The sequence below is a fragment of the Meles meles genome, chromosome 2 (genome assembly GCF_922984935.1).
Source record: "Meles meles chromosome 2, mMelMel3.1 paternal haplotype, whole genome shotgun sequence".
NCBI classification, from domain to species: Eukaryota; Metazoa; Chordata; class Mammalia; order Carnivora; family Mustelidae; genus Meles; species Meles meles.
Genome location: NC_060067.1, coordinates 66,937,791 through 66,964,153, shown reverse-complemented (window position 1 = coordinate 66,964,153; position 26,363 = coordinate 66,937,791). Strand labels below are relative to the sequence as shown.

Below are 26,363 nucleotides of genomic sequence, written 5' to 3'. Positions count from 1 at the left end.
TCTTGAGAAAAGAAGACATCATATGTCAGCCTTACGTGCTCAGCTGAGATCTAAGTTTGCCTGTTGAGGAAGAGAAACCAGTCCACGGGAACCCAGAAAGGTTAACTCGGCTGTTGGTGGAGAAGTTCCCACAGCGCACGTCAGCATGCAGACCGTGAGAAGTGTGTGTGTGAATGTGCAGGTGTGTGCACCTGCGATGTGTGTGTTGTGTGTGCATGCATGTGTGTTCGCACACGTGTGTGCATGCATGGTATAGAGTGTGCGCGTGTGCACGTATGATGTGTAGGTGTGTACATATGTGTGTGTGTGTGTTGTGTGAGCACACGTGTACTCCCCTCCATCTGCGGGATGAAGGAACCGGCTACCACGGCACTCCGGCCGTCGATCAGCGAGTCTGCTCCAGCGCCATTCCCCCTGTTGCTGCTGACCTGCTCCCCACCTCATCCAAGGCAGTGGCTCCCCTGAGGACAGGGTGGTGTGGTGAAAGGGAGAAGCATTATCTTCAAGGGGTGGCAGCCCTGGGGTCCAGCCCTGGCCCCTGCAGAGGTCAGGCAACCCGGCCAGACCCCAGCCATACGAGCCCAGGCCTGCCCTGTTGTGATGGGAGAATGGTCACTCCCAGAGACCATGGGAGGGGAGGCCTGTGGGCAGTGGGCCAGCCCCAGGCCTGTGTGCCACGCCACCCCCGCCCCCACGGGGGGATAGCAGCTCCTAGGCCAGTGCTCCTCGGGCAGCAAGGAGTCTCAGGGTCACTTGGGGGCATCTCCGGCCCCCTTTCTCTGTCCCCCTCTCTGTGTCTGGCCTGTCTGCTGCCCCAGAAGCCCCACAGGCAGCAAGAGCATCTGTTGGTCACTTTTAAGTGCCCAGAGGTTGGTATTCATGCACTCTATGGACCAACGGAGGAAGCTGGGCCTCCTGGAAAGGGAACGGGGGCAGGGGTTACCATGAACAGTGCACAGACACCAGGACAATCCCACTCCACTGAGGGCACAGGGGGACGTCCGTATCTGGGGCTGGGGAGCTGGGGCTGGGGGCCACCAGCCAGTGAGGCCCTCTCCCAGTGGGAAAGCAGTCCAGCTCCAAACCCTCCCCTGTCCTGCTGGGAATCTTCCCACAGAAACCGACCTGGGCACCTGGCTGGAGGGGGCAGCTGGCTGCAGGTCTTGTGACCTACCCAAGCTGTACACTGTGCAGACATCCACACCAGAAACCCTCCTCAGTAGCTGCCTGGCGTCTTCCTCAGAAAAGCGCCCTTCACTGCTGAAGAATGACCTTTCTTCCTCATTCAGAAAAATCACATTTTCCAGACTGGAAAAAAAGAAGGCGCTTTATTTAAAATGCACATTTCCTAAGGAGGACCCATTTCCACTCTCTAGTGAGCTTCTAGGCAGCCTGCAAAGACCCATTTCAATTGCCCCTTCCCCTGCCGGGCGGGTGGTTGACAGCTGTGGACAGAATCAGTCCCTTCCCATCCTGAGCAACTGCAGCTCCAAATACGGCCTGTGCGGGTGCTTCCTACGGCACCCCACACAAACACCAAGCATGAGCCTGAGCCAAGTCGGGGAGACGGAAAGCAGAACTTAGAGCAGGGAGAGAAGGAACAGGCGATCTGCACCTTATTAAGGACTAAATTAGCAGCATAGTATGAAACTCTGAAAAGCACTTTGAAACTGGAAGGAGCTATTTTGAGACACTGCAGAAAATCTCAGAGCAACGTCTGGAATACCCAACAAAACACCAGGCCCGTATTCCTCAGGCGCGGGCGTCCCGAAGGACAAGGAGATGAAGGACCTGTCTTGGATTCAGGAGAGCCTGGTGCCACATGGTCTGGAACTTTCTCTGGGTTTAGAGGGCAGGACTGGGACGCTGACACAATCTGAGCGTGGTCCGCCGAAAGCGGCTCTGCAGCAGGATCACCTCCCGATTGTGGGGATGCAGCAGAGCGCCCCAGTGTCGGGGATACGCCACCCCGCTCGCCGGGAAAAGAGGCAGCGTGTTAGAGCCAACTTGCGTCGGGTTCATACGCAAGGAAATGGGGGAAACTGTCATTAACACACTCACATCTGGGCAATCTGGGTGAAGAGATGACGGGAACTCCCTGCCCTCTTTGCAACTTTTCCCTAAGTCTGAAATAACGCATGAGAGTGGAGGAAAAGCTGGGCCACCAGTTTGCTCACTGAACAAAGGATGAAAACGCAGGGTCTGGCATAGATAGGATGGATGTTCTGTCAACACTTGCTGAGCGAACAAGGGGGTCATTAGGGGCTCTCCACCGGCCCCATCACCCTGCAGTCAGGGAGGGGACAGATGAGCTCATCTAGCTCAGTGGCCAGACAAAGTCAGGGTGGGTTTAAGGCATGCAGAGCCCAGCCATCAGTGCAGAAGTTGTGCCCCTCCCCCACCCCCTAGACATGACAGGAATCGTCTAGACCCCAGGCAGCATTCCAAGGAACGCCAGCTGCGAGGGCTGGGAGAGAGAGAGTCCTGAAGCTGAAGTTAGTGCAGAAACAAACTCCAACAGGGAGAGGAGGTCAGACTTCGCTGCACCTTCCTGGTGCTGGGAGTCCCCGTGGACGGCCAGCCAGGCTCCCCATCTGAGGCCTTCACCACAGAAACTCAAGGCCAGGGGAATAGAAAGGCCCCAGAGAGGTGCACAGTGGTGCTCGCTGCTGCTGCCCGGGGCCACACAGTGGGGACATGCAGAATTCAATAAAGGGTCTTTGCAGGTGTAATTAGCTAGGATGAGGTCACTCATGTCCTTCTAGGAAGAGGGATGCACAGACCCATGGCAGAGGTTGGGGGGCACGGGAGGACGGAGCAGAGAACTGGGACAGAAGAGCCCTCTGCTTTCTCAGCCCCTGACAGTTACGGCAGCCCCGGGGACCACACTGGATTTCAGGGAATAGCCCCTGCCTGGCTGCACATGGTGAAGGACACAGGGGTCCAGACAGGAAGCTGATGCCAGCTCTGGGCACAAGCGAACCGGGCCTGGACGGTGGCGGGGGGAGGGGCAGGGAAGGGAGCACCATCTAGGACCACATCCAGGTTTGTCACCAGGGCGTCAGAGCCAAGGGCAAGGGCAGCAGCCCCTCATTAGGGCACACGAAGGGGGTTAGGAAGGGGCAGGGCCTCAGTCACTCACTCAGATACTTGGCCCTGCACACTGATGAGACTTGTCCGCACAAACCCAACCTGGCCCGAGGCCGTGTGCCGGCCCAGGCACCAGGGCAGGCCGGGCACCTGGGCGCCCAGGACCTCAATGACGTCGCCGCTGCAGAAGGTCATTTCTTCAGGCCCAGAGCCCTGGTAGTCTGCCATCGCCGTGGCCAGGCCTGTGGCTGCAGGGTTGGGGAGGGGAGGGTCACACGGTCAACGCTGGGGGCAGACTCTGGGGGCTCTCTGCCAGGAATGGGTGATCAAGGTTGCAATGAAGTGTGGCCTCTGCACCCAACGGGCTGGGCCTGTAGTGGTCCCTGGAGGGTGCAATTTACCCCTACACTGAGGAAGAGAAACTGAAGTCCAGGGGTGCTCCTCCCCACCATGGTCAGTGATCTCTCCTCTGTCCTATGCTGGCAAGGTCAGGCCAGGAAACCCCCCAGGGCAGATGCAATAAACATAGGTCCCTCTCCCATGGGGCATTATATTCACTGAGCAGATACACAAAGCCGTCCCTGCAGCAGCCAGCTTGGGGCAGAGCAGAGAGCACTGGACCAGGAGCCCAAGCCAAGGGCCCATGCTGTCTTTTCAGGAGAAGACCTAAGAAGCAAGCTGGGAACCTGCCCTGGCTTCACCATACCATGTAACATGAATTTGGACCAGCCCGTGGGATCTCTCTGAGCCTTAGCTGTTGCAGCACCAACTGGACGGGAGTCTAACCACCTCCTCCAGCTTATGGAGGATTCAGGGTGAACAGAACGCTGGTGCCTGCCCCAAGTCGCCCACCCCTTTTCCCAGGGGAGAAAGGCCAGTGAAAGCATTTACCCATCAGTGGGATATCTGATGTCACAGGTCCACTCACAGAGTCATCGATGGGGTCCCAGGGGACCCTAAGAGCCCACCTGGAGTGGGACAAGAAAGGATTTCAGGGGAAGTTCGAACTGTCCGGACTGGACAGGTCAGCAGCCCCCAGGGACCCGAGCAAATTCCACTACCTGGCCGGTTAAACACACACACACTTCAGGCCCATGCCTGCAGCACAACCTGCAGGGATCCCCGTGCTGCCCCACTCAGGTGCCTCCTGCCCGCCCCAGGCTGGCATTCTGGGAGCCCTCCCTCCATTCGCCCAGGCCAGGAGCGGAGCCGCTGCCTGTTAGTTCACAGCTTCTGAACGCCAGGTCATCGAGTTTCTCTCTTTGTTTTGGCTGCCAGGAAGCTCCAAGCCCTGTTAATACCCCACATTCAGCATGTGAGGAGTGTCTGTGCTACCGCCAGGTCATCGAGTTTCTCTCTTTGTTTTGGCTGCCAGGAAGCTCCAAGCCCTGTTAATACCCCACATTCAGCATGTGAGGAGTGTCTGTGCTACCCGTCTTCACCTTTCCCAGACTATCTGCCTTGTGCCTCCTGGCTATGGGTACACATTACGCAGCTAGCTCCCTCAGAAGCTTTCCAGAACAAGCCAGAGTAGGGGCACCTGGGGGGCTCCAAAGGGCTAAGCGTGTAGCTCTGGATCTCAGCTCAGGGCTTGATCTCAGGGTCTGAGTTCAAGCCCCGTCTGGGGCTCCATGCTGGGCATGAAGCCGACTACTTAGAAAAATAATAGTAATAAAGAGCCAGAACGTGAAGCAAGAGCTCTGGGCTGTACCCTCCTGCCCGCACAGCTCCACCTGGGAATGACAGCCTCCTCATGCAGGTGGGAGCCCACAGCCACACACTAGGAGCCACAGAACAGGAGCACACATGGGCCTCTGTGAGGGGATGGGGAGGAAGCAGAGAAACAAAGGTCGGTACCTACTGATGAAATGGAATCAAAGTTTCTGGAGCGGCTGCCGCTGCCATGTCCTCGGAAGACGTGCCGGAGCCAGGAGCAGAAGGGTCCCGTGCCGGGGCTGCCTCTCCCTGGAGGACCGTCGAGGCTCGCCTGAGTGCCTGGGGGCCGCTCCCTGCACCCTGGGGGCTCGTCTTCACCCGCACGCAGTGGTCAGGACACAAGACGAAGAAAGGACCTTTAGAGGGACAGAGAGCGTCCTTCAGTGTGGCTGGACAGTCCTCCAGGTGGGACCCGCCCATCCTGCCAGTTGACATGTATGAAGGCAGCCCTGCTGGGCCTCCCCGGCCCCAGATCCCGCTCAGACCTGCTCCGTGCGCCTCCCCCAGCCTCAGATCCTCGGGGCCTCAGTCTCCCCGTCTGAAGGGCCCAACCTGTGATCTCAGGGGTCCTGTGTGTGGGAACCACAGCTGGGAGCCTGGCCTCCACTCCTCTTCTCTGTCTTCTAAGACAGGCAGCTCTGGGCTCCGTCTGCTGCTGACTCACACCCAAGGATGAGGCCACCTCGGCACTCAAAGCAGTTTCAGGTCAGGACCTTGGGGTGGGCGTGCCTCTTCAGAAGCACTTTCACTATTATTCCCTGGGAGCCTGATCAGGTTGTCACAGCAGAATGACAGGGCCTCGGTCACCCATACTTCTCCCTGCGTGAGGCCCCATCAGTCTCCCTAGGTGCACCACAGCCTCCAGGGCCCTCCTCCCCCCGGGACCCCCCACAGAGCGTGGAGCCAGCCGATGTCTCCGTCTCCACGAGGCGCTCACCTTCCTGGGCAAGGAGGCTCTCGTGCGTCCGTGTCAAGGCCTCCTGGTCCACGTGGACACGGACAGCTGTCTCCTCATCCTCACGAGGCGAGAGCAGCCAGAAGGCCTGGTCCACAAGCAGGTTTTCTAGGCAGTGATGCGTGAAGCCTGGGGGCCAGACAGGCCAGGTCACCAGCAGGCTCCAAAGCAAGGCTTGGGGAGCCCTGTTCTGCCTCGGGGACTCACGGGACATCTACAACCCAGACAGGCCCCAGGTCTGACCGTCAGGGCTGTGTGTGACCATGGGTGACAGCCTGGACTTCCCTGTGTCCTGGCGAGTGTGGACAAGGACAAGTCACCTGAATGACCCTCAGTCTCCTCACCCACAAGATGGGACAGGAGCATTCAAGGCGAGCACATGCGCTGGGGGTTGGCACGGGCCCAGCACAAGACACTCAAGACACTGTCACTCTTATTTTCCAGTCTCCCAGCCTTGGACTGAGGTTTCAGAGCACAGTTCCCCAGAGGACGCAGCCAGACCCCACAGACGGGACTGCTTTAGAAAGAAAGCTCTTTGTCTGGGCTGAAAACCACCGTGTCTATGTTCAGCAGGTCTGAGCTCAGCCTCCCTCAGGGTCTGGCTATGCAAAGCTCTGTACCCAGCTCAGCCCAGGAAGGACACAGAAGGTGGCCCACCTTCTGGCACAGACTCTGTGCCCCCCTCCCGTCACACCATCGCTCCCCAAGAGCAGGTGTGCACTGACTCCCGCGTCCCGCTGCTCCCTGTGAGCCATCCCTGGCTGAAGCCGGATTTACTACAGTAAGTGCTCGGTCAGTGTGTGACAAGTGTCCTCTGAGTGGAGTTCCCACGACCGCTCTGGGAGGGGCCCCACTTTACCAAGAGCGTGGTAAGTGGAGAACTTCCAGATTTCCTCGAAAGTCTTAAAGGTCACCACGATCCGTGCCTGGTCACTATGGATAGATAACAGCCTGGCCGACAACTCCTAAGGGGGAAAAACAGTCCCAAGTCGGGGGCTTTTGGGCATCTGATCGCCCAGAGGACAGAGCCGCACAACAGAAACATTTTCACAGGAGACCACGCAGGGTGGAAGCCCAGAGCCGATTCCTTTACGACCTGAGGGGGGCTCTCAAGCCAGCCATGGCTCCCCTGTGCCTGTGCCAAGCTCTGCTCCTTCCTGGAGCCCCTGGGGGCTCCATGCTCCACCCCGCCCTCCACTACAAGCCGGTTCTCCCAGCAGGCTGGGCTCTTAGCCCTGTGCAACCCAACCCTGCCTCCCAGCCTTTCCCACAGCACCGACACGGGGATTGTCTGGACTCCAGCGCCCCCCTCCTCGGACTCCCATCCCACGAACGCCCGGGGGGCGATCGGCATGAACGGAACAGCAGCACTTAGAAGGCACAGATACGTGTGCGGGGGAAGGGTGCTACTCTGGGGTCCGCTTGACAGACCAGAAACTAAGGCCACGTTTCTTTTGTGGGGTCTGACCCTCAGTACATGGCACAGCTGGGGTTCTGCCCCTGGCCTGGCATCACCCAGGGTGGCCCCGCGGAGGAGCACTGGGCTGGGACTCCCGCGCCGTTTGCAGGATCCACACCTCACCAAACATCCCCGACAGGTGGCTGGGGAATCTGGGTTTACAGAGGCCAAGGTCAGGCAGGCTGACTATAAGGTCACCTGGTGGCTGCCCACCCCAGCCCCCTTGTTGGCCATGGTCCTGCCTGAAAGTCCACTGTGCAGAGGCCAACAGGGGCCTGGCCCCATCATCAGAGTAAGATCAGCACACGCCAGTCCCTTCTGCTCGCCATGACAGGGACATTAAGAATCTCAGCAGGGTCGGGAGGACGGAGAAAGGGATGAGACCCTGGGAGCACCATGGGCCACGTGTGGCTGGATCTGTAGGTGTGATCAGTGGCTCCCTGACCTGACATCCAGGAGAACAGCCAAGGACAATCACAGTGCCACCACGTGGTGAGTTCCAGGGGCGTCCTCCCTTTCTGTGGCTTGGGCCCCTCAGCAACAGAAGCCTAGGCATCGAGGGCCCTTCTCCTAGGTCCACCCCGTCCTCTGTCCCCCTTCTCAGCCTTGGAGCCCCTCCAAGGGGCCCCACCCCCTCCAACCTCCCCGGCCCCCCGGAAGCCGGGCTCACCCCCAGTGCACGGGCCACCTCCCGGCTGTCATTTTCCAGCAGGCGGAGCCGGCTCCTCACGGTCTGCTGCAGGCTGGGGTCCAGCAGCCCCGTCTTCCTCTGCACGGCCACTAGCTGCAAGGTCAGGTCTGGCAAGGGCAGCACCGAGCCAGCACTCAGCAAAGCCACCAGAGTCTCTGCGACCTCTAGGCCCAACCTCCCCACCGCACCAGACAGGGGCATTCAAGCTCCAGCAGATCACCCACAGGCGTCCCTGGACTCACCATCTTGTCCCCTAAGCCAACCCCAACCCCGCCCCATCGTTCCCATTTCCAAAGGGGCCCCCAGCCCCCGTCTGGCTCTGGCTCAGACCAAGGACACCTCCCTGCACCACATAGCACCCGGGGCAGGGCCCCCCCGGGCCCCCCCGCCCCCCCCCCCCCCCCCCCCCCGTGAACTGCAAAACCAGGCGAACCCATGGTGGGCTCCCTCCCTGTGGCCCAGGTCCTATAGGTCTGCCCCAGGCAGCTCTCCGGGCCCTGCCCTCCCACCACACAGTCCTCTGATCCACGGAGAGCCCCAGGGTCCCCGTACAGGGAGCTCTGGCTAGCTGCATGCCCCACTCTCAACCCTCCCAGGCCACCTCCAGCCATGTCGAGCCTTTGAGCTTTGGAAATACGGCCAGTGCAACTGTGGCAAGGAGATTTTTCGTTTTATTTAAGTTAAATGCAAACATAAACTGTGTGGCTCCCATACTGGGCAGCATGGCTGCAGGCTTTTCCTTCTCAGGGAGAGTAAGACGAGAGCTCTTTCTACCTTCCTACCAGCACCGAGAGCTCTTTCTACCTTCCTACCAGCACCGCCTCAAGCCTCTGGCTCTACTCTGCCCCCATCACCTCTTCTCTCCCTCCCCTCTAGGCTGGGGCTGCTCCAGGCTCTCTAGGACAACAAAGCACCCTTTCCCCCCAACCAAAAACACACTGCCCCAGGGCCTTTGCACAAGATCCATGTGGAGCACTCTTTCCAGACCAAATCCTGGCCTCCAACAGGCTGCCCTACAGTTCACATCTACTCTCAAATGCCCCCTGCCCGTCCCCACCCCTGCCCCCTAAGAGGACTCCCAACTGTGTTACTGAGAGCCCCAGAGCACGAGCTGCTCCAAAGGGGTGGAGGGGACATGGGAGAAGGGGGAGGGAGCAGGAGAAGGGGGAGGGGAGGAGGGAGATGGGAAGGGAGAGAGAAGGAGGGGGGAGAAAGAGACCAAGGAGGAGGCCGAGGAAGAGGAGGACAGTATGGAGACCTCTGGAGTCTGGAATCAGGCTCACTCCCCCAGCAGGAAGCAAGCCCAACATTTCACAACTGGTTCTTAGACATGACGCCTCCTCCTACTCCCGTAAGAGGACGGGAGGCATTTTCAGACCCAAAATAATCTGCTGCTTGCTCAACACCCCCTGGTCATCATGAGTGACCACAGGCAGCACTGGGCCCCCGGAAGCAACATCGGAAGACAGGCGGGTGTCGACACCGAGGTGAACAGCCAGCACCCCTGGGATTTCTGTGTCACCACCGCTGGGGACCGCGAGTGGGGTCTCAGGGTCCGGGGGCTTCTTACCACCCCACCTTCCTTTACCACGCAGGGCTGCCTCCCCTCGTGTGCACCGTGCAGAAATCCTGCCGATCCTCGGAGCCCCCTCCCCAGACGCTGTCCTGGCCTCCTCTCCCAGGGGCCCTGCCCCTCCCTTTGCACCCCACGCCCCCCACCCTGCCCGCCCACAACACAGTGAGCTGTTTGGTCTGGTTTTCCCACACGTCCCATATGCGACCCCTCCCCAGAGTCTCACCCCCTCATGTGGCCCAGTCTCTGGGGCAGCGGACTCGGCCCTCAGGTCCCCAGTGGAAGTGCAGTCCTGGGCCCCATCTCCCAGCAAGGCCAAATGGGAACCTGAGTGTGGGACCTGGCCATCTTCACTTTAGCATCCTCCCCTCCCCCACAGTGGTCCCCAGGTTGGGGGTCTGGAGATTAGACATTCCTGAACCTGCAGTCCACGGGACAGTCGGGGCGGGAGGGAAGGGGGCACACCCAGGGAGCCCACATTCACAGCCCCGCCCAGACTGAACCCTGCCACACCCTGAGGTGCCCGCGCAGGTCTACCTGTGGGGTATGTGCCCATCTGGACTGGAGGGGTCCCAGCAGCTGGTCCGGAGCCACCAGGGGGAGGAGTGGCATCTGTAACAGAGGACAGTGGGGGTCAAGGTCAAACCAACAGAGCACAGTGGGGTCAACGTCAGAACAGGCAACTCTGAGCTGTGTGGGCACAATGCCCCCAGTAATCTGGAAAAAACGAGGTGTGTCCACACCAGTACAACCCTGACCCCTCACGTCCCCTGCCCCCAGGTCACAAAGGCCCAAGGAGGAGAGAGGGGATGTGAGGATCTCCCTGACTCTAAAAGACTACGCTTGAAGGCCTCTGAAAACAAACCACTGTGTTGTGTTGCTGGGCTGGATTCTGGAACCATCTCACTGGCTAAAACCAAAGCATGAGCAGAGCTGGTGCCTCCTGGAGGGTCCGTGGGAGAGTGTGTCTCCAGCTCCCAGGGGAGTCTGCCCGCGCCCTTGGCCTGTGGCTCTGACTCTGCCTTCCCAGCCGGAAGCCAGGCCAATGTCAAGGTCTCCGATTCGGACCCTGGACTTACCTTCCCATCTTAGGGTTCTCACTTAACCCCACCTGCAAAATCACTTATGCTACATGTCTAGGGACGGAGATGTGGACTTGCTCGGGGGCTGCTGTCCTGCTGCTGACCATCTGCTGACCATCTGCTGACCATAGACGGAAGGGGGCAGCCCAGAAGGAACCCTGGCTCCAGGGCTGACAGGGCTATGTCTCAGCCCATCTGAACCTGTCACTCACCGAGGGGTCATGTGCCCTCTCGGCCTTGGGGGGCAGCCATTCCAGAACTTTCTGGACCCTTCCCTTTTGACGCGCCGGTTTCCTTATCACTGACACACTTGTGTTCCTGGAGAAACACTACTGGGGCCCTCGTCCCTCACGGTGACTCACTGGGCACAGGCGTCTGTCCCCCCACACACAATGACCGTGCAGACCGTGTGCCATTCGTGGGCTGCAGGACGATGGGGCAGAAGGCGTGCGCTGTACTCACTACCTCTGGCCACAGCCTTGGCCTCCTCCGGCCCTGCTCGCTCCCAGACGACCGATGCGCTCATGGCCACTCTCGGGACCTTGCGGTCACTACCATCGCTGCCTCCTGAGGGTGCTGCCGCAGGCCCTCTCCCCTCCGGGGCCGGCTCCTCTGCTGGGTCCTCCATGCCCAGAAGTGGCCTCAGCACCGGGGGCTCCGCATGCCCGCTGGCCGCTGGGGGAAGGGGACAGGGTGCTGGTCAGCAGGGAGGCGTGCCCGAGAACACTGCCACAAGGGCTGGGGTCGGGAGGAGAGATGCCCTCCCCTTCGCCAGGCTGCCCTCTGCACGTCTGTCAGAGCTCTGCTCATGAGTCTGTGGCTGCTTCTCCGGCAACGACGAGCCCCCATCGCAGGCTCTCTCCGAGACACAGGCCAGCGTCGCCCAGGTGCAGTGGCTGGAAGCCATGCGGGCAGGTGGGGCTCCCGCTCCAGCTCACCCACGAACCCCAGGAAGCAGCTCAGAGCCTAACTTGTTACGGGTGCTCGAACATTCCCACCAATGCAGGACAGACACGGGAACCAGAGCAGAAGTCCTCGGGGGACACCCAGGTGACTCGGACATGAGCAGGCCCACAACACGTCCCATCCAGCTCCGGCCGGAACAGACACCCCCCACCCCGGGAGACTCCCATCTAGTTCCATTTCCCACAAGCACCAGTTCTGCTGTGGTCTTGGGTTCCCAGGAGATCCTGTTGCTCCCTTTAACACCATCCCCGGGGTTCAGCTGGCTCAAGGGGGCCCTGCCTCACCCACTGGAAGAGGCCAGGGCTCCAGAAGGGCCCCGGAACACCGTCCCATGCCATGGGTCAGGAAGGAAGGGCCGCCTAGGGAGGGAAGGAAGCAGGTGGCGAATGGCAGAGAAGAAGGAAGTGGACAAGGCAGAACGAGGCAGAACGGGCAATGGCTCCCCACTCCAGGGTGCCCTCGCCATCCCCCACACCGCCAAGAGAGCGGTCATTATGCCTCACTCCTTCCTGGGGTCAGAGACGAAAGGCTGTTACAGATGGACAGACCGTGCTCCTGGAGTTGGGGCTTTGTTACCAATCAGGACACAGAACACTAAATCCCCTTTCAGATGGGACACGTGGGGGGGTGGCGGCAGAGGCAAAGGTGGCAAGAGAGGGACCAGGGCTGGGGAAGGCAGGGGCAGACCTCCCGCTGCAGCCACAGGGACAGGAGCAGCCTCCGGGACAGAGAAGACAAGGAATGCTCCTGATGGCTTGCCCAGAACATTGCCAAGAGTACAGCTAGATCACACAAGCAAGGGAACCCCCTCATTGTGGGCCCCCCTGAGCCCTGATACTGAGCTCTCGGATTTCAGACCAAACTCAGGACAGCCCGGCAGGGATTCCCTCTGCAAAGAGCACGCAGGGACAGAAAGGCACCCTCCTGCCCCCTCTCCGGGGACAAAAATGCCAACCCAGAAGCAAATCAGGCTTCTTCCTGGCCACCCCCCGTCCTGGTGGATGGTGGGGAGCTGGACCCCCACGATGGACACAGTTCAAGACAGCCCCCACCAGCCCCTGGTCCTGCTCCCACCTCCCTCCAGACCTCCCCCAAGGACTGGACGTGGACCAGGTCCCCAGAGAGCCTCAGACACAGGGGTTCGTCACCTCCTGTATGTGTGATTGCTGGTCCAGGGCGAGTTCTGTGACGGGCAACACTGGAGGAGAGGGGAGCAGACTGGGCAGTCAGCAAGGCCCCTGGGGGCCATGGAGACCACGTGCAAAGGACGTGACAGGGGGCCATCCTTACTGCCACAAGCATGGGGGTGGGGGTGGGGTGGGCAGAGCCAGCCAGAGGCCCCAGGTCACCTTGGCTCCGACTGTCCCAAGGGCTCAGAACTGATCAGGCAAAGCACGGGTGGCCCAAGCAGCCACATAGCCAGGTGGCTGCAGAGCAACAATGGGTTCCCAGACCCCCAGACTCCAGCTCCTTTGATCCCAGGGGAAGCCAGCCTACCCCTCCTGCCGTCTGCTCCTCCCAAGCTGGACAGGACACACAGGGTCTGTAGCAAGGCCTCCTGCCCATCCTCCTTCCTGGTCCTTGGGGTTTTGTGGCCAGGGGTCCTATGGGAGCCACTGCCTGGCACCAGACACACCCAATCCAGCCACCTGTGTCCTCCCGTCCCCAAAGCCTCCGTGCACCAGACCCCAGCAGGAGTCCCAGGGGCACCCCTCAACCGTTGAGTTCACCTCCTGGGTTCCCTGGACAGGACCTGGGGGAGGCTCAGCCCACAGGGGCTTCGCCCAGTCTGTAGCCCCTTGGAGCCTCCCCTAAGTGTCTAGAATCATCACTGCTGGGGCTTGGCAAGGCCGGCCTTTCAGCCCATCACAAGCCAGGATTGCTTCTACAATCCAAATGAAAAAGACGAAAAAGAGACAGAAAAGTTGTAGTGGCCCCAGGAGCTGCAGAAGCAGGACACCCTGCTTCTGACCGGAACTTATCTGGTGCCCCTCCCACGGCCTTGGTCCCAAACAGCCCCTCACTGCAGAGAAACGGGAGTGAAGCGGGCTGTCTGTTCCTCTAGAGGGACCCACAGGCCCCTAGCAGCCCGAGGCCCCCAAGGCTTACAGAAGCCATGCCTCCAGCAGCCCCCACCCCACCCCCACCCCCAACAGGGACCTGAGTCTGATCTGGAACCACCTCGGAGGGATGGGGCACAGCCTGGGGGGCAGGGAGAAGGCGGCACCTGACCCCCGGGAGCATGCAGAGGACCCCACACACATCTCGGCTAGCAGCTCCTCTCCAGCGGAGCTGCTTGGCGCAGGGAGCAGTGGACAAGGCGGCTGATCCCTGTTCCAGGGTAAGAAGGACCGTTGGAACTGCAGATGCCCAGAACCTTCTTCACACAGCCTTGTCAAAGGGCTTACATGTCATTCAGGCCCTGGCACGCCGCACGCCCTGGTCCCTGGGCTGTCTCCATGTTCGTAAAGCACTGAAGACCCCCACCACCTTTTGGGACACAGCTCCGTGCACTGGCCGCCCTCCCCTGACCCCAGCAGAGCCCAACCTGATGGTACTTTCCCTCCTGGCTTCACCCACTGGGATCCCGGCCCTCGCAGCTCCTGCACATGGCCAGCCACAGTCGAGTGTCGGGGCTAGGACGCACCAGGGCTGGAAGGCCAGCCTGCCCTCTCTCTTCTCTTCCCTTCTGAAACCCACACAGGGGGTCTGAGCCTCCCACCCCACCAGGCCACATCCCCCCAGCAGCCAGCCAGGCATCTCCCAGGATCCTGCCCCGTCCTGTGGCAGCTGCTCGTCCTGCCCGCCTCCGCCCCGGGTCAGGACTGGCCCATCAGTGCCCGAGTCCCACCCGCAGGCCTGCTCCCCGCTGCCTCACAGACAGCTTCCTGAGGAAAGGGAAGCTTTCCCCGGCTCGAAGACCCTCCCACCTGCCCAGTGATGACGGGCCTGAGCAGGCTGGGCCCCAGCGACAATCTCAGTGTGGGACTTCCTAGTCCCCGGCGGAGATGAGGAAGTGGGCCCAATCTGTGCAGGATAGTCCCCTCCCCGCCGGTTCCTGGAACCGCCTGGCTTGGCCTCCCAGGCCCTGGGTCCTGGGACCTTAGGAGCACCGAGCTGCGCTCCTGCCTGTCCGAGAGAGCTCTCCCTGCCTCACTCTGCCCCCCCTACCCCCACCGGGAGTGTGAGAGCAAACACGCCTGCCCCATGACGAGGTCAACGGACCACACTGATGGCACTCCAGATCACAGCTGGGACCGAGTGCGAGTGGGTCCCACAAAGGGAGAGGCAGTACCGTTCCAACCCTGAGCAGGTCTGGGGGCAGGGGTTCTGATCGGAGCCCTCACGGGGCTCGTACAGAACCAATACCTCCTGGGCCCATGGAGGCCTTGTCTATGTGGCTTCACCACGAAGCACCTCTAGGGGGTCGTCTGATCACTCCTGGTTGGGGGTGAATGGTATCCCCCCACATCCTGGTACCTCGGAACGTGGCCTTACTTGGAAATGAGGTCTTTGCTGATCTAACTTGTTAGGAAGAGGTCACGCTGCACCAGTGGGGAGGTGGTCCTAATCCAGTGACGGTGTCTTATGAGAGGAGGGACGCAGACCGACACGGAGCCGGGGGCCCACGGGACCACAGAGGCCAGATGGAGGGGTGTGGCCAGGAGCCCGGGAGTGCCTAGAGCCCCAGGAGCGCCTAGAGCCCCAGGAGCTAGAAGAGGAGAGAAGGACCCTCCCCCGCAGCCAATTCCCAGCACCGTGAGCCCCGCAGCATGCCGAACCCAGGGACACTTGTTCACCTGGGACCCCTGTGACTTCCCCTTCTCTGCGGGGGGTGGCCAGGTGGACCTCCCCTACATAGCAGCATCCTGTGAGAATCATGGGCACACAACGCCCCATACATCATGCGTCCTAGTCCCCGACGGCAGTCCTGACCGTCACCGGACAGCCACCACCCTCAGGTGGTCTCATCTTCCTGATGACCTGTGCGCGGGGACACCACCGCGCCCATATCCCAGGCTCAGCAAGCTGCCTGCCAGGGGGCACAGCCTTCCAGGGGGCACAGACAGGGTTCCAACACAGGCCGGAGGGCCTGCCCTCACCCTGCAGGCACCCCGCCTCGGCCCTGTCCGGCTGCCCACAAGGAGTTCGGCCATAGCTCCCAGCACCAGCCAGTTCCACCTACTCCCAGCAATACTGCTTTGCCACAGACAGAGCTGGCCGGCGGAGGAGGTGGGGTCCTGGAAGCCAGGAGAGGGTCTCAGTGGTGTGCTGGGAGCACGTACACAGCGCAGGACCTGGCATGACAAGTCCTGGGTCCATATCCTCCCCCACAACCATCTGGTTGGTGCCCCTGCATCCTCACAGCAGACGGGAAAGAGGCCCTGGGGTGATGACCTCAGACCGGCCAGGTCAGAGCCGCAGAGCCGCCCTGGGCTGTCTCGGGGTGTCCGTTGGGGTGTCTGCTCCATGTGGCAACCACCTCAGGATGGGGGCCCACTCCCTTCTTGCTGGCTAGGCTCTGCGCCTCATCCAGACCCTGGCACGTGCTGAGTGCCCGCGGGAAGGGGGGATATCAAGCCAGATCACAGAAGCAAGGGGCTCTGTCGGCTGGCTGCGGTCTCCTCCCGGGTGCCCACAGCCTTCCGGACTCCCCAGACTTCAGCTCTGCTCCCCACCGTCCCAAGAAGCAGAAGAGTCTTCAAGAAAGTGAAAGTGGAAGGTTAGTCTTCAAGCCCCCCCCCACCCCGTGCGCAGCAGGCCCCAGCTCCATGGACCATGCCTGCCCAGACCGTCCTCGTCCCGCCCGCCCCAGCGCCCCCTGGTACCTGCTTCCCACTCCCCAGAGACAGCTCCCAGCCCGGTGGGAGGCAGCAGGCAAGCCCCTGGGGGGCCGCTCCCGGCTCCTGACTGGCTGGCCCTGCGGGCTGTCTCTGGCAGCCAGAACAGGCAGCGGCCGCCCACGGCCCGGCTGGCTGCACAGCGGCCACCACCACTCCCTGCTTCCTGCCACACTTCCTCCCTGCACCTCGCTGCAGCTGGGGCCGGTGGTGAGAGGCAGGCTCAGGGCGCCTCTTGCGGATCCTGAGCTCCTCCCTAGACCAGCTCCGGGCCCTGTCCCACCCACCACCCAGCCCCCACCAGCCCAGAGACAGAGGCCAGGGAACACCCCGGCTCCTGCCCCGGCCCCCAGGATTGGGGAAGTGCCCAGCTGCCCGCCCCATGGTCCCGCCACCCTCAGCTCTACTCTGTTCCTCTTCCACTCAGGGCACACACACCACAACTCATGCACGACACACATGTGTACACACATTCACGACACACAACACACGTGCGCACACACGCCACACACAGCATTGCTACGTGATACGCATATACACATGCGTGTGATATGGCACTTGTGTACAGACACAACATTCATACGTGACGTGTGTCCTACATACACATGACACAACATGTGTGTGCACACGCGAAGATGCCCACATACACACACTCGCACACACACAACAAACATGTGCGCGCACACACAGACACATGTGCACCCTCTTCCCTTGCCTGGGTGCTTCCCCCGCCTACAGGACAGAAGCCTCTCAGACCACAGACCCCCATCCCCCCTTTGCTGACCTTTCACTGGGTCTGGGACCCCCCCCCCGCCCCGACTAGGGCTCTGGGCTCCAGGGATTTGGGACAAGCAGGAAACCAACTGCGGGCAGCCTCACACCCTCCCCGGGGCAGGGGTCAGGCTCCCACCCAGCCCCAGGGATCGGGAGCAGGACAGCGACCTCGTCCTCCATCCTGTGTGGGACAGATCAGGCGAGCAAACACAGCCTGGATTAACACCAGGAAAAATCTCTAATCCGGTGGTCATGTGACTGCTTTGCAGACATGAAACCGAGGTCAGAGAGGTCGCGGGATATGCCCAAGGCCAGTGATGACTAGAAGGGCCAGAACCAAGTCTGACAGACGCTGAGCCCTCGGGCCAGGGTACTAAGGGTGCCACGACTGACACATGGGTGATGCCTCTTTGTCACGGGGGAGGGGCTGCTGTGCATACTTGGGATCCCAGCTGCATCTCTGGCCTCTCCCACTAGATGCCAGTCCGCCCCAGGCCACCCCCCAGACCCCAGCCATGACAACCAGACACCCCGCCAGATAAGAGTCACGGGGAACAACGTGGGGCCGAACCACTGCTCCAGGCTGAGTTGCCTCCAGGTGACACAACGCTGCCCATCCTGGGGTCATGCGCTGCTGCCCCAAAGTCCTGAAGTCCCCTCCCTCCCCACAGGGCTGGAGCCCAGGCGTTTCACTGGGCAGAGCGGGCCATGGAGGCCAAGAGCAGGCAAGCCACTCACCTTGGGGGTGGGACAGCAAGTCACCCGCAGAGCCAGGCCTAACAACTGGGCCCCCAGCGCACCCAGCCCGGCCAGGTCCCATTGCATGGAGAGCATACAGAGGGATCCAGGGGTCGGGGAGGACTTTTTCACCGTCCCCATGCCGCGAGCTGACTAACAGGGCCAATCAGAAGCTACACAGTGGGTTCCAGAGACCCGGGGCGGCAGCTCCCACTGGCAGCTCCTCCTTTCCACTGGGAGATGTGGCCGCTCAAAGCTGGGCTGTCCCTTCCGTGGAGTGGGAGCAGATGTCTCTCTGAAGAACGGCTGTGATGGTCATTGTGACAATGCCCTGGGGGTATGGGGACAAAGCTCCTTGGACTGGGAGCCTTAAAGTCACCCAGGCCTAATCCCTCCCAGTCTGGAGGCCAGAATTCTAAACCAAGGTGTGGGCCAGGCTGTGCTTCCTCTGGGCGTTCCAGGAGGGTCCTTCCTGCCTCTTCCAGCCTCCAGGGCCCCAGGGCGCGCGCCTGGGCTCCTGGTCACATCACTCCGTCTCCCGCATCAGCACCCGGCCACCTTCCCTGTGGCTCTTTTCCTTCGTATTCTATCTGGGGCCCACGTCATCTCGAGACCCTTACCTTAATTATATCCTCAGAGACCCTTTTCCCAAACAAGATCATGTCTGGAAGTTCCCACGGATATACCTGTGGGGCCACCATCCCGCCCCACACTCCCAGATGCCAATGGGCACGGGAAGTGGGCAGAGGGAGGACAGGGCGGCTCGTGAACGCTGATGTCCACCTGCCTGCCCACCATGCCCGCCTGTCACAACTCCCCTCGGCCTCAGCGACCTGCTGACCTTCAAGAGGCCTCGTCCTTCTGCCCATCTCTAGGGCCCGGGAAGGGGGGGCAAACAAGGTCCAGGTACCCTGTCCCGAAGCTCCTCTGGGGGGATAAGTCCTCATCACCCCTTCCTGGAAGACACCTGTCCCTCCCTCTCCCTCCCTTCTCTGTCCGGTCCAGTTCTGCCTCCAGCCTCGTGCAGCCAGCTCCCTGAGCCTCTGTCTTCACAGCCGTGGAAACGGTGATGCCCTACCCCTCGCAAGGACCAGAAGTTGGATTCCTTGCATGTTCTCTGTAGGGTGGGTGCTCCCCCGCTGGGGCCATTCTGCTGGGTGAGGCTGCCTCCTCTCTCCAGACACAGGTGCCCCAGCCACCCTTGGCACTGGCACCTGGGACCTGCAGATGTGCCCACAGCCTCCCCCAGCCCCCCACTCCACCACCCTCTGGGCAGCTCACTGGAGGGAAGAGCTCAGGCTGCAGCATGGGGTGGGAGGTGGGCACCTGCATCCAGACACAGCACCTTGCCGGACAGCTCTGCTGTGCTGGCCACAGGACCTTGGGGTTTTGGTTTCTCAGCCCTGGGGTGGGGCAGGGCCCGGGGGGCCATAGGCGGAAGCTGGGCATGGGCACCTCTCCACTGCAGGAGGGAGGAACCCCTGCTCCTCTCAGCCTCCGTCCCTTGTCTGTGAGCTGGGACCTTGAGCCCATGTTCAGAACCCCACAATGTGCAAAACACGAGATGCCTGGCTTCTTCTCTGTTTTTCTGGAAATTATATTGGAAAGAAGTCCCAGAAGGGCTCCACATCCATAAAAGGGCCTGGACACATTTCCTCTCTTGGCCATTGTCCCCTGCCGGGGGCCCAAGACCCTGTATCCTGTTTGTCTCCACAGCTGTGCTCCTGGCCCCAGGCCGGGGGTAGTTTCCAAGGGCTTCCCCAACTGTGCCCAGCACTGCCTCTGCACATCGCACCCCAAATCCACACAGCACACCCTAAGCCAGGGTCTTGACTCTGCACTGTGTACCCCAACTCCAGGGCATACCCCCATTCTGCAAGTGCACCCCAAGAGCCTTTCGGAGGAAGAACATGAGCTTCCTAGGCCATGGAACTTTCCAAACCAGGTCCCCTCCTACAGGGTGGGCATGGGGCAGGCCCGCACAGGCCAGTCCTAAGTCCTCCTGGGAAAGCCCATCACTCTCTGGGCCTCACTCTGCCCCGTGCAGATTTGGAGGACTCTGAGTGCCTCCCGACAGCTGCAACACCTCTGATGCCTGGCACGGCTGTTGAAATAAATTCCAATCGTCACTTGCCAAGGAGATGCTGGATCCAGGGGTTACAGCCCTCCCGGCGTGAGTCTTACCACTATCCGCTGGACTGAGGCAGATGGGTATGGAGGCGGCAACTGTCCGGGGTCACCCGCCCAAGGGCACTGCCGGCAGCTGGGGTCTCAGGTCCGCCCCCCCACCCTGCGGCACCTGCACACAGTTGGGGTCTCAGGTTCTCCCAGTGGCAGAGGAGATGCCCCAAGTCTCTAAGGCCTGAGACAAGCAGCCAGAGAAACCACAGCCCAATTCCCAGGAGCTCTGGAGAGCAAGTCCCATTTGAGTCTAGGGTTTTTCACCGTAATCAGATCCTTTGTCTTCCAGCACCAAACCTTGATTTTAATTCTCTTCAGGCAGCAATTCACAGATAGAGAACTCGCCTTGGTCCCTTTCCCATCACGGGGATGGGTGGTGTCTCACTGAACTGTAGGGTGTGCGGGCACGTGTGGGTGCTGCCCTGTGGAGGCTGTCCACAGCCTCAGCGTGTCCAGGGCTCTCTGCTCAGGCCCTCCTCCTCAGGCAACCTCTCCGTCCCCCTGAGGGTGCTTCAGAGGAAGCCACCAAACCACCCTGGGGAGGCTCTTTCCCTGGCCAAGGAGCAGGCACCTTTGGGGAAGAGGGATGGCTTCCCAGGACAAAGGCAAGAGACACATTTTCTAGCTAGTGTGGACACCACCCACATGGCTATCATCACCAGGAAAGCACGTGTGTCTTCAGAGGCCCAGGGACTGACGGCTGCGTGCTGCGAGCTAGAGCCCACAGTCAGGAGAGGAGGCTGGGCTGGCCACGTCCTCCCTGCAGCCTCAGGGAGTCACGCAAGGAAAAGGAGGTTTGGAGAGCCACACGGACGAGGATCCCCTGGCAGGGCCTCCTCAAGGGGGGACCTGGCACTCTGCGCTCCCTTAAACCCATGCTGCCACTCTGGGTCTCTATCTCCCCAGCATCCTTCGCATGGAAGACGGTTATGGGCTTCCTTCAAGATGAATGGGCCCCAGGACGCTCTGGAAAGTCCCCAGACCGGTTTTGAGTCCCTCCCTTGGGAAAGTCTGTACCTTGGGAGGGGTACAGCCCTGAAGCCCTCAGCCAAGCCTTCTGCAGGAACTTCTAGGGCATTTTCCGAGTGTCCATAGGGCCCCCTCCTTCTCCCTAAATCTAGTCCTTGACAGGCAGACATTCCCCTTTTCGGAGTCCTGAGGCAGCTCCTGCCAGAAACTAGGACCACAGACATGGACCCAAACCCCGGCTCAGAGTCTGGCCCTCAGCTCAGACCCTGGACACCAGCTCAGACCCGGACCCCAGCTTGGACCCTGACCCCGGCTCGAACCCAGACCCTGGCTCAGACCCTGGATCCTGGCTCAGACCTTGGCTCAGACCCTTGCCCCTGCTCAGACCCATACCCTGGCTCAGAACCAGGCCCCAGCTGAGAATCTGGCCCTGGCTCAGACCCGGACCTGGACCCCAGCTGAGACCCAGACCCCAGCTGAGACCCTGGCCCTGGCTTGGACCTAGACCCCAGTTTAGACCCAGACCCTGGCTCGAACCCTCACCCCAGTCACTGGCTCAGACCCAGACCTTAGATGAGACCCTGACCCTGGCTCAGACCCGGATGCCAGCTCAGACCCGGACACCGGCTCAGTAGGGACAGAGCCCTAGGCTGCGATGCAGGGGCCAGATGTAGGGGCTGAGGGGTACCCTCCTCCCTCTGCTTATTTTTATTGTTTAATCAGGGGGTAGGTAGCAAGCACTGGAGTCAAATGAAGAAAAAAGGCAATTCTCAATTTGTTGTGTCCTCTTAAAGCACCCCCGACTCTCTGGGACTGCGACAACCCAGTCCTCCCCGACACCCAGCTGGGATCCCCCAACAGCCTCCCTGGCACATGGCTCAGGCTCCTGGTGGATCCCATACTCCACCTTGAGATAGCTCTGCTCTCTGGGGTTCGGACTCTCCCCACCACCCACGATCTTGGTCCCATGGTCTGAGCCCTGCCTTCCAAGTCCCCACCCATGCAGGACTTGCAGACAAGTTGGGGAGACAGACCTGGAAACAGACTGCGATGATGTAGCTTGATCCTTGCAGTGGCAAAGGGAAGCCTGGGATGTAAAGGAGAGGAGGATGAAATCAAGGAAGGCTTCCTGGAGGTGGACACCTCTGAGCCAAGTCTCAGGGGAAGAATGTGCAGACCCTCAGGGTGGGTGGGGGTAGGCTATGTGACTACTCCCCACTCACCTGGGGCCCTGGGCAGTAGAAACAAGCCAAGCGAGGGCCATACAGGCAAGTGTAGAGCCCAGTGGCTACACTTTCTGTTAAGGGCTATTGGGTGGGTCCCGGATATCTTGAACAGACGAGGCCAAGGAGGCAGCAGTCCCCAAAATGGCCAACACGCAGGGGCTCAGTGTGCTGGTAAAATCTTATTTCCAAACCCGGGCTGGGTTCAGCCCTCTAGTGGGTCCTGCTCTAGAGAATGGGTGGGGTGGGGATTTGTGGAAAGCATCTCAGGATTCCCCCACCAGAGCAGGAAGGAGTCCGCTCAAAGGCATGCCGCACTGGGACTGGGATATACAGAGGTTCAGGCAGAGGAGGTGGAGGCCAGCCCCCGCACTGGGGATGGGAACGGGCTTGAGGCTAGCACAGGATAGAATCCATGGAGCTGGGTCCTGCCTACCACCCTGCTTACGACAGTCACTGCCCACACAGACAGCTAACTTGTCACGGATCAGCAAGACCCAGCGCTTAGAGCACAGGAGATGAGCACGACATAAAGATGGGTGATTGGGTAACAGGCTTACAGATGGGGAACCAAGATGCGGGAAGGGAAGGCGCTTCCCCCAGGGCTGCAGGAAAGCAGGTCACCAGTGTCCACATGGTCCACGCTAAGCAACACCCCATCGTCTGTCCTGGTCTCCGGTTCCACATCTGTGAGATACTGATGTGACCCGGCCTAGTACCGTCTCGCAGACAGGCAAACAGGCAAAGGACCACCTCAGACCTTCCAAGGCAACGTGCACTTCCCTGAACCCCCTGGGTCTACAGAACCGGGAAGGTGAGGCTAGAGATGCCTGTCCTCAGCACGCCGGGGTCTGGGGACAGAGACAGAGGTCACCAGCCTGGGGCCTGGCACTCAGTTGCCCCAGGACACGAGAAAGGGCTAGAACAGGGGGCGGTGCTCAGCGAGACTCAGCCTGTGTTTGTTATTTTTTGCCTTAGTGACTGAAACCACCCCAAAGATGAGCAAAGCTCCAGTCCCCGAGATTTCAGGAACTGCACTTTGCAAAACAAGGATATTGGGACCAAACAGGCTTCTGACAACAGACGGCCACCCTGGGCCAGGTCACAGGGCAGCAGGAAGCTGTCAGCAGTTCCCGGGCTCGGCCAGGACTGAAGACACCCACACCCCCGCCACGGCCCGGGTCATGGTCATCCGGCCCCATCAGGACAGGCGGCGCCCTCAAGCCAGGGACCCGCTGACTCGGCGGTGTAGCAGCTCCTCCTTGGCCAGGCAGGGCCGGCCCGAGAGCTGGCCAGGTGCCCGGGTGTATCCGCCGGGCAGTCCTCCAAACCATACTCCTTCATCTGACCTGGACAGAAACAGAGCCTTCAGAAGAGGGGTGTCCCTTCTCAGCATCCCCAATAAGGCACCTTGGGTCCTCAGAAGAAGCTGGTCAGAAATCTTCACGGCCCACCCGGGGAGCAAGGCCCTGGGAGCATGTCCTCCCACCACATCACAGGGGGGCCCTCCTCTACTACAGGGGAGTGGCCAGTCTCAGGAGCACCCTAGTTTCTCCCTTTGCGGGACAGGCACATCCAACCCCCTGGAACGTTTGGCTGTGAGTCATGGGGTGACCCAGAGAGGGCAGCACGGGGGATATTGGGTAGAGAGGTCTCGGCCACCCCTGCTCACAGATGAAACCCCAGGGATACCCCGATCCCGCAGAACCTCAGTCCCCAGAGCACCAGCATTCCTGATTCTGGGTGGGCCCCCGCCTGGAATTCTGGGCTGGAATTCTGAACATTCTCCACAGCCCAGTCACCAAGCGGTAGATCTGGAACCAGGCTTATGCAAACATTAACCCAACCCCAGCCTCCCGGGGCACGCAGGTCCTCCCGGCCAGGACCCATCTCCCTGGAAACCAGGCCCAGGTCAAGGCAGGCGGCTGGGTGGAGGTCTGAGGTGGGAATTTCCGCAGGCCCCTTGGAAGTTCCCCTCAGGCAGAGCTGGGGCCGGGGAGGGGGAACACTGTCAGCCCCCAGGTCACTGAGGGCATTCAGGGGGTCTGTCTGGCTGCTTCCCATCTCTCAGCTCCCCTCTCAGCAACACCTCCTCACTCCCTCCTCAGCCTGGCCTCACCCACCCATCGCCCCTCAAAACCGGTCTCGTCTACACAGGCAGTTCCCTCATGTTTCACCTCCAGCGGCCCTCTCCTCCCTGGTTCCTCAGTCCAGCTGACCTCAGGACCCCTCAGAATACCTCCTCCCCCTTCCTGGTGTTCCTCTTCCCACGCCTGCTACTCCTCAGTCTATACTGGCCCTCTGAGCTCCCACAGGTCAGGACTTCCAGAACCTCCTGTCTGCACGCATCAGCCCAGGGTGCCATCCATCTCAGACCTGGGGGCAGACTGGAGCCGCAGGGCATTCCCCTGGGAGGGGACTGGACACCTGCCCCCCCACTGCCCACAGCTCCCCCACCTTCCCCTGAGCCACAGTCTCCAGCACCAGCAACCCCTCTTCCTGTTGACAACAGAGCCTCCAGCCTTGGCCGCATCCGCATGTCCCTCTTCCTGGTCACTTGCTCCGCCAGGCTCTGACTCCCACTCCCCACAATCTCCCTCTGCACTGCGTCCTCCCAGCCTCGCCCCTAGCACACAAGCCCACCCTCCTGCAACCCTGGAGTGTCCGGAGCCCATGGCGCTGTGACTGGGGTCCCTGTAGACACGGTCACCTGGTTAGCACAGAAAGACCCACCATGGGAGCACCTGGTGGCATAGCCCGGCCCTACACGAATATGCTTAATGACAGAGACACAGGGTCAGTAAAGGGGGCAGGGGCGGCCCACACCCCACAGGACACCAAACACCAGCCCGCAGGCACAGGGCCACTGTCTAGACGCACAAAAGGGGCAGACCCCTGAGCAACACACCTCTGATGCGGTAAGTTGGACAGATGCTGATTTTTCCAGCTGCCCACTCTCCAGGGGCTGGCCTTCTTCCCAGCTCTCGGGGCGGGGGCGGGGGGGGGGCCTGCCGGGCAGGAGGGAAGCACTCAGGCCTGGAGCGGGGCACGGCTGCCAATGAGCTTCCCAGCCTTGGCTGGTGAGACCTGGAGTGCCTGGGAAGGCGCCTGGCAGGGCCGGGACACAGCACTCCTGCCCTCGGACCCACGTGGGAGAGGTGGGGGCAGGATCTCCGTCTCCTCCCCGCGGCCCCCTGCCCTGTGGGCTCTGCCCCGCTGCCCCTCGCCCGCGGACATCCCACCTGTGCCCTTCCCACGCCAGCTGGCCAGCTGCGAGGATTCACAGGCCCAAACACTGCTCTGGCAGCAGCCCCGGGAGCCAGCCCTGGGGTCCCCCTCACTCACTGTGGGATGGGCATGTCCTCCACGCCCTCTCCCTGGCAGAGCCCTCCTGCGTTCACAGAGGGCAGTTCTGTTGTCCAGTCACCCCGCATGCCCGTCCTGGGAATTCCCACGCTGGCCACGTGCTGCCATGCAGGGGTGCTGAAGGGCAAAATTCAAGGGTTCTAGCCTCTCCTGGCGTGCAGAGTGGGGTCGCACAAAGTAGAGCACTACTGTCCTTGCTGTTCAATGAGGGCAGGGGTGGGGGACTAGTAGCACTGCCCATCCTGAACTCAGGATGGCCCTGCCCCCAGAGCGCTCAGCCTACGGGTAGCCACAGCCCAGGAAATGGATGGAAACCAGACAGCACCACTGGAACCAGCGCGACAGAGGACGCACAGAGAGCCAGGGGCCACCAGACAACCGGGATCCTGCCTGGAGACAGCTGGGGAGACTGCCTGGAGGAGGGGGCTCTGAGCTGGGCCCCCGCATGTGAAATACACTCCCCTCTGGGCTAAACACCAAGCCCAGAGCATCTTGTAGTGCCACCTTGTAGGAGGTGGGAGGGAGGGTGGGATAAGTGATGGATGGATGGATAGACCCCCACAATGATGGGACACAGGAGCCAGTGAAGAGCCCCCAGTGGCCAAAGCTAGAGGCTCATAGCACAGAAACAGAGTAGTATTAGTTATAACGTGAAATACAGAAGAAATACCCAGAAGTCCACTCTAGTGTAAGTAAGTGATTGATATCTAAGTAAATGGAGAGGAGACAAATACTCCCA

At 60.9% G+C, this 26,363-nt stretch overlaps 1 protein-coding gene across 4 annotated transcripts in view; it reads right to left on the bottom strand.

The window, feature by feature from the left end:
• SH3TC1 (SH3 domain and tetratricopeptide repeats 1) overlaps positions 1-26,363 on the bottom strand; it is a 48,525-nt gene that overhangs the window by 18,012 nt on the left and 4,150 nt on the right. The window contains exons 1-10 of one of the 4 annotated variants that reach the window (XM_045997548.1): positions 16,362-16,532; positions 11,029-11,241; positions 10,022-10,096; positions 7,891-8,018; positions 6,621-6,726; positions 5,744-5,890; positions 4,952-5,162; positions 3,982-4,058; positions 3,143-3,338; positions 1,175-1,308 (exon numbers count right to left, since the gene is read on the bottom strand). In XM_045997548.1, the coding sequence (XP_045853504.1) occupies positions 1,175-1,308; positions 3,143-3,338; positions 3,982-4,058; positions 4,952-5,162; positions 5,744-5,890; positions 6,621-6,726; positions 7,891-8,018; positions 10,022-10,096; positions 11,029-11,194 (1,240 nt within the window). In that variant the 5' untranslated portion in view covers positions 11,195-11,241; positions 16,362-16,532. Of the gene's footprint in view, positions 1-1,174; positions 1,309-3,142; positions 3,339-3,981; positions 4,059-4,951; positions 5,163-5,743; positions 5,891-6,620; positions 6,727-7,890; positions 8,019-10,021; positions 10,097-11,028; positions 11,242-16,361; positions 16,533-26,363 lie in introns of those variants that run through there. The other 3 variants (XM_045997547.1, XM_045997549.1, XM_045997551.1) reach the window with 3 other exon arrangements.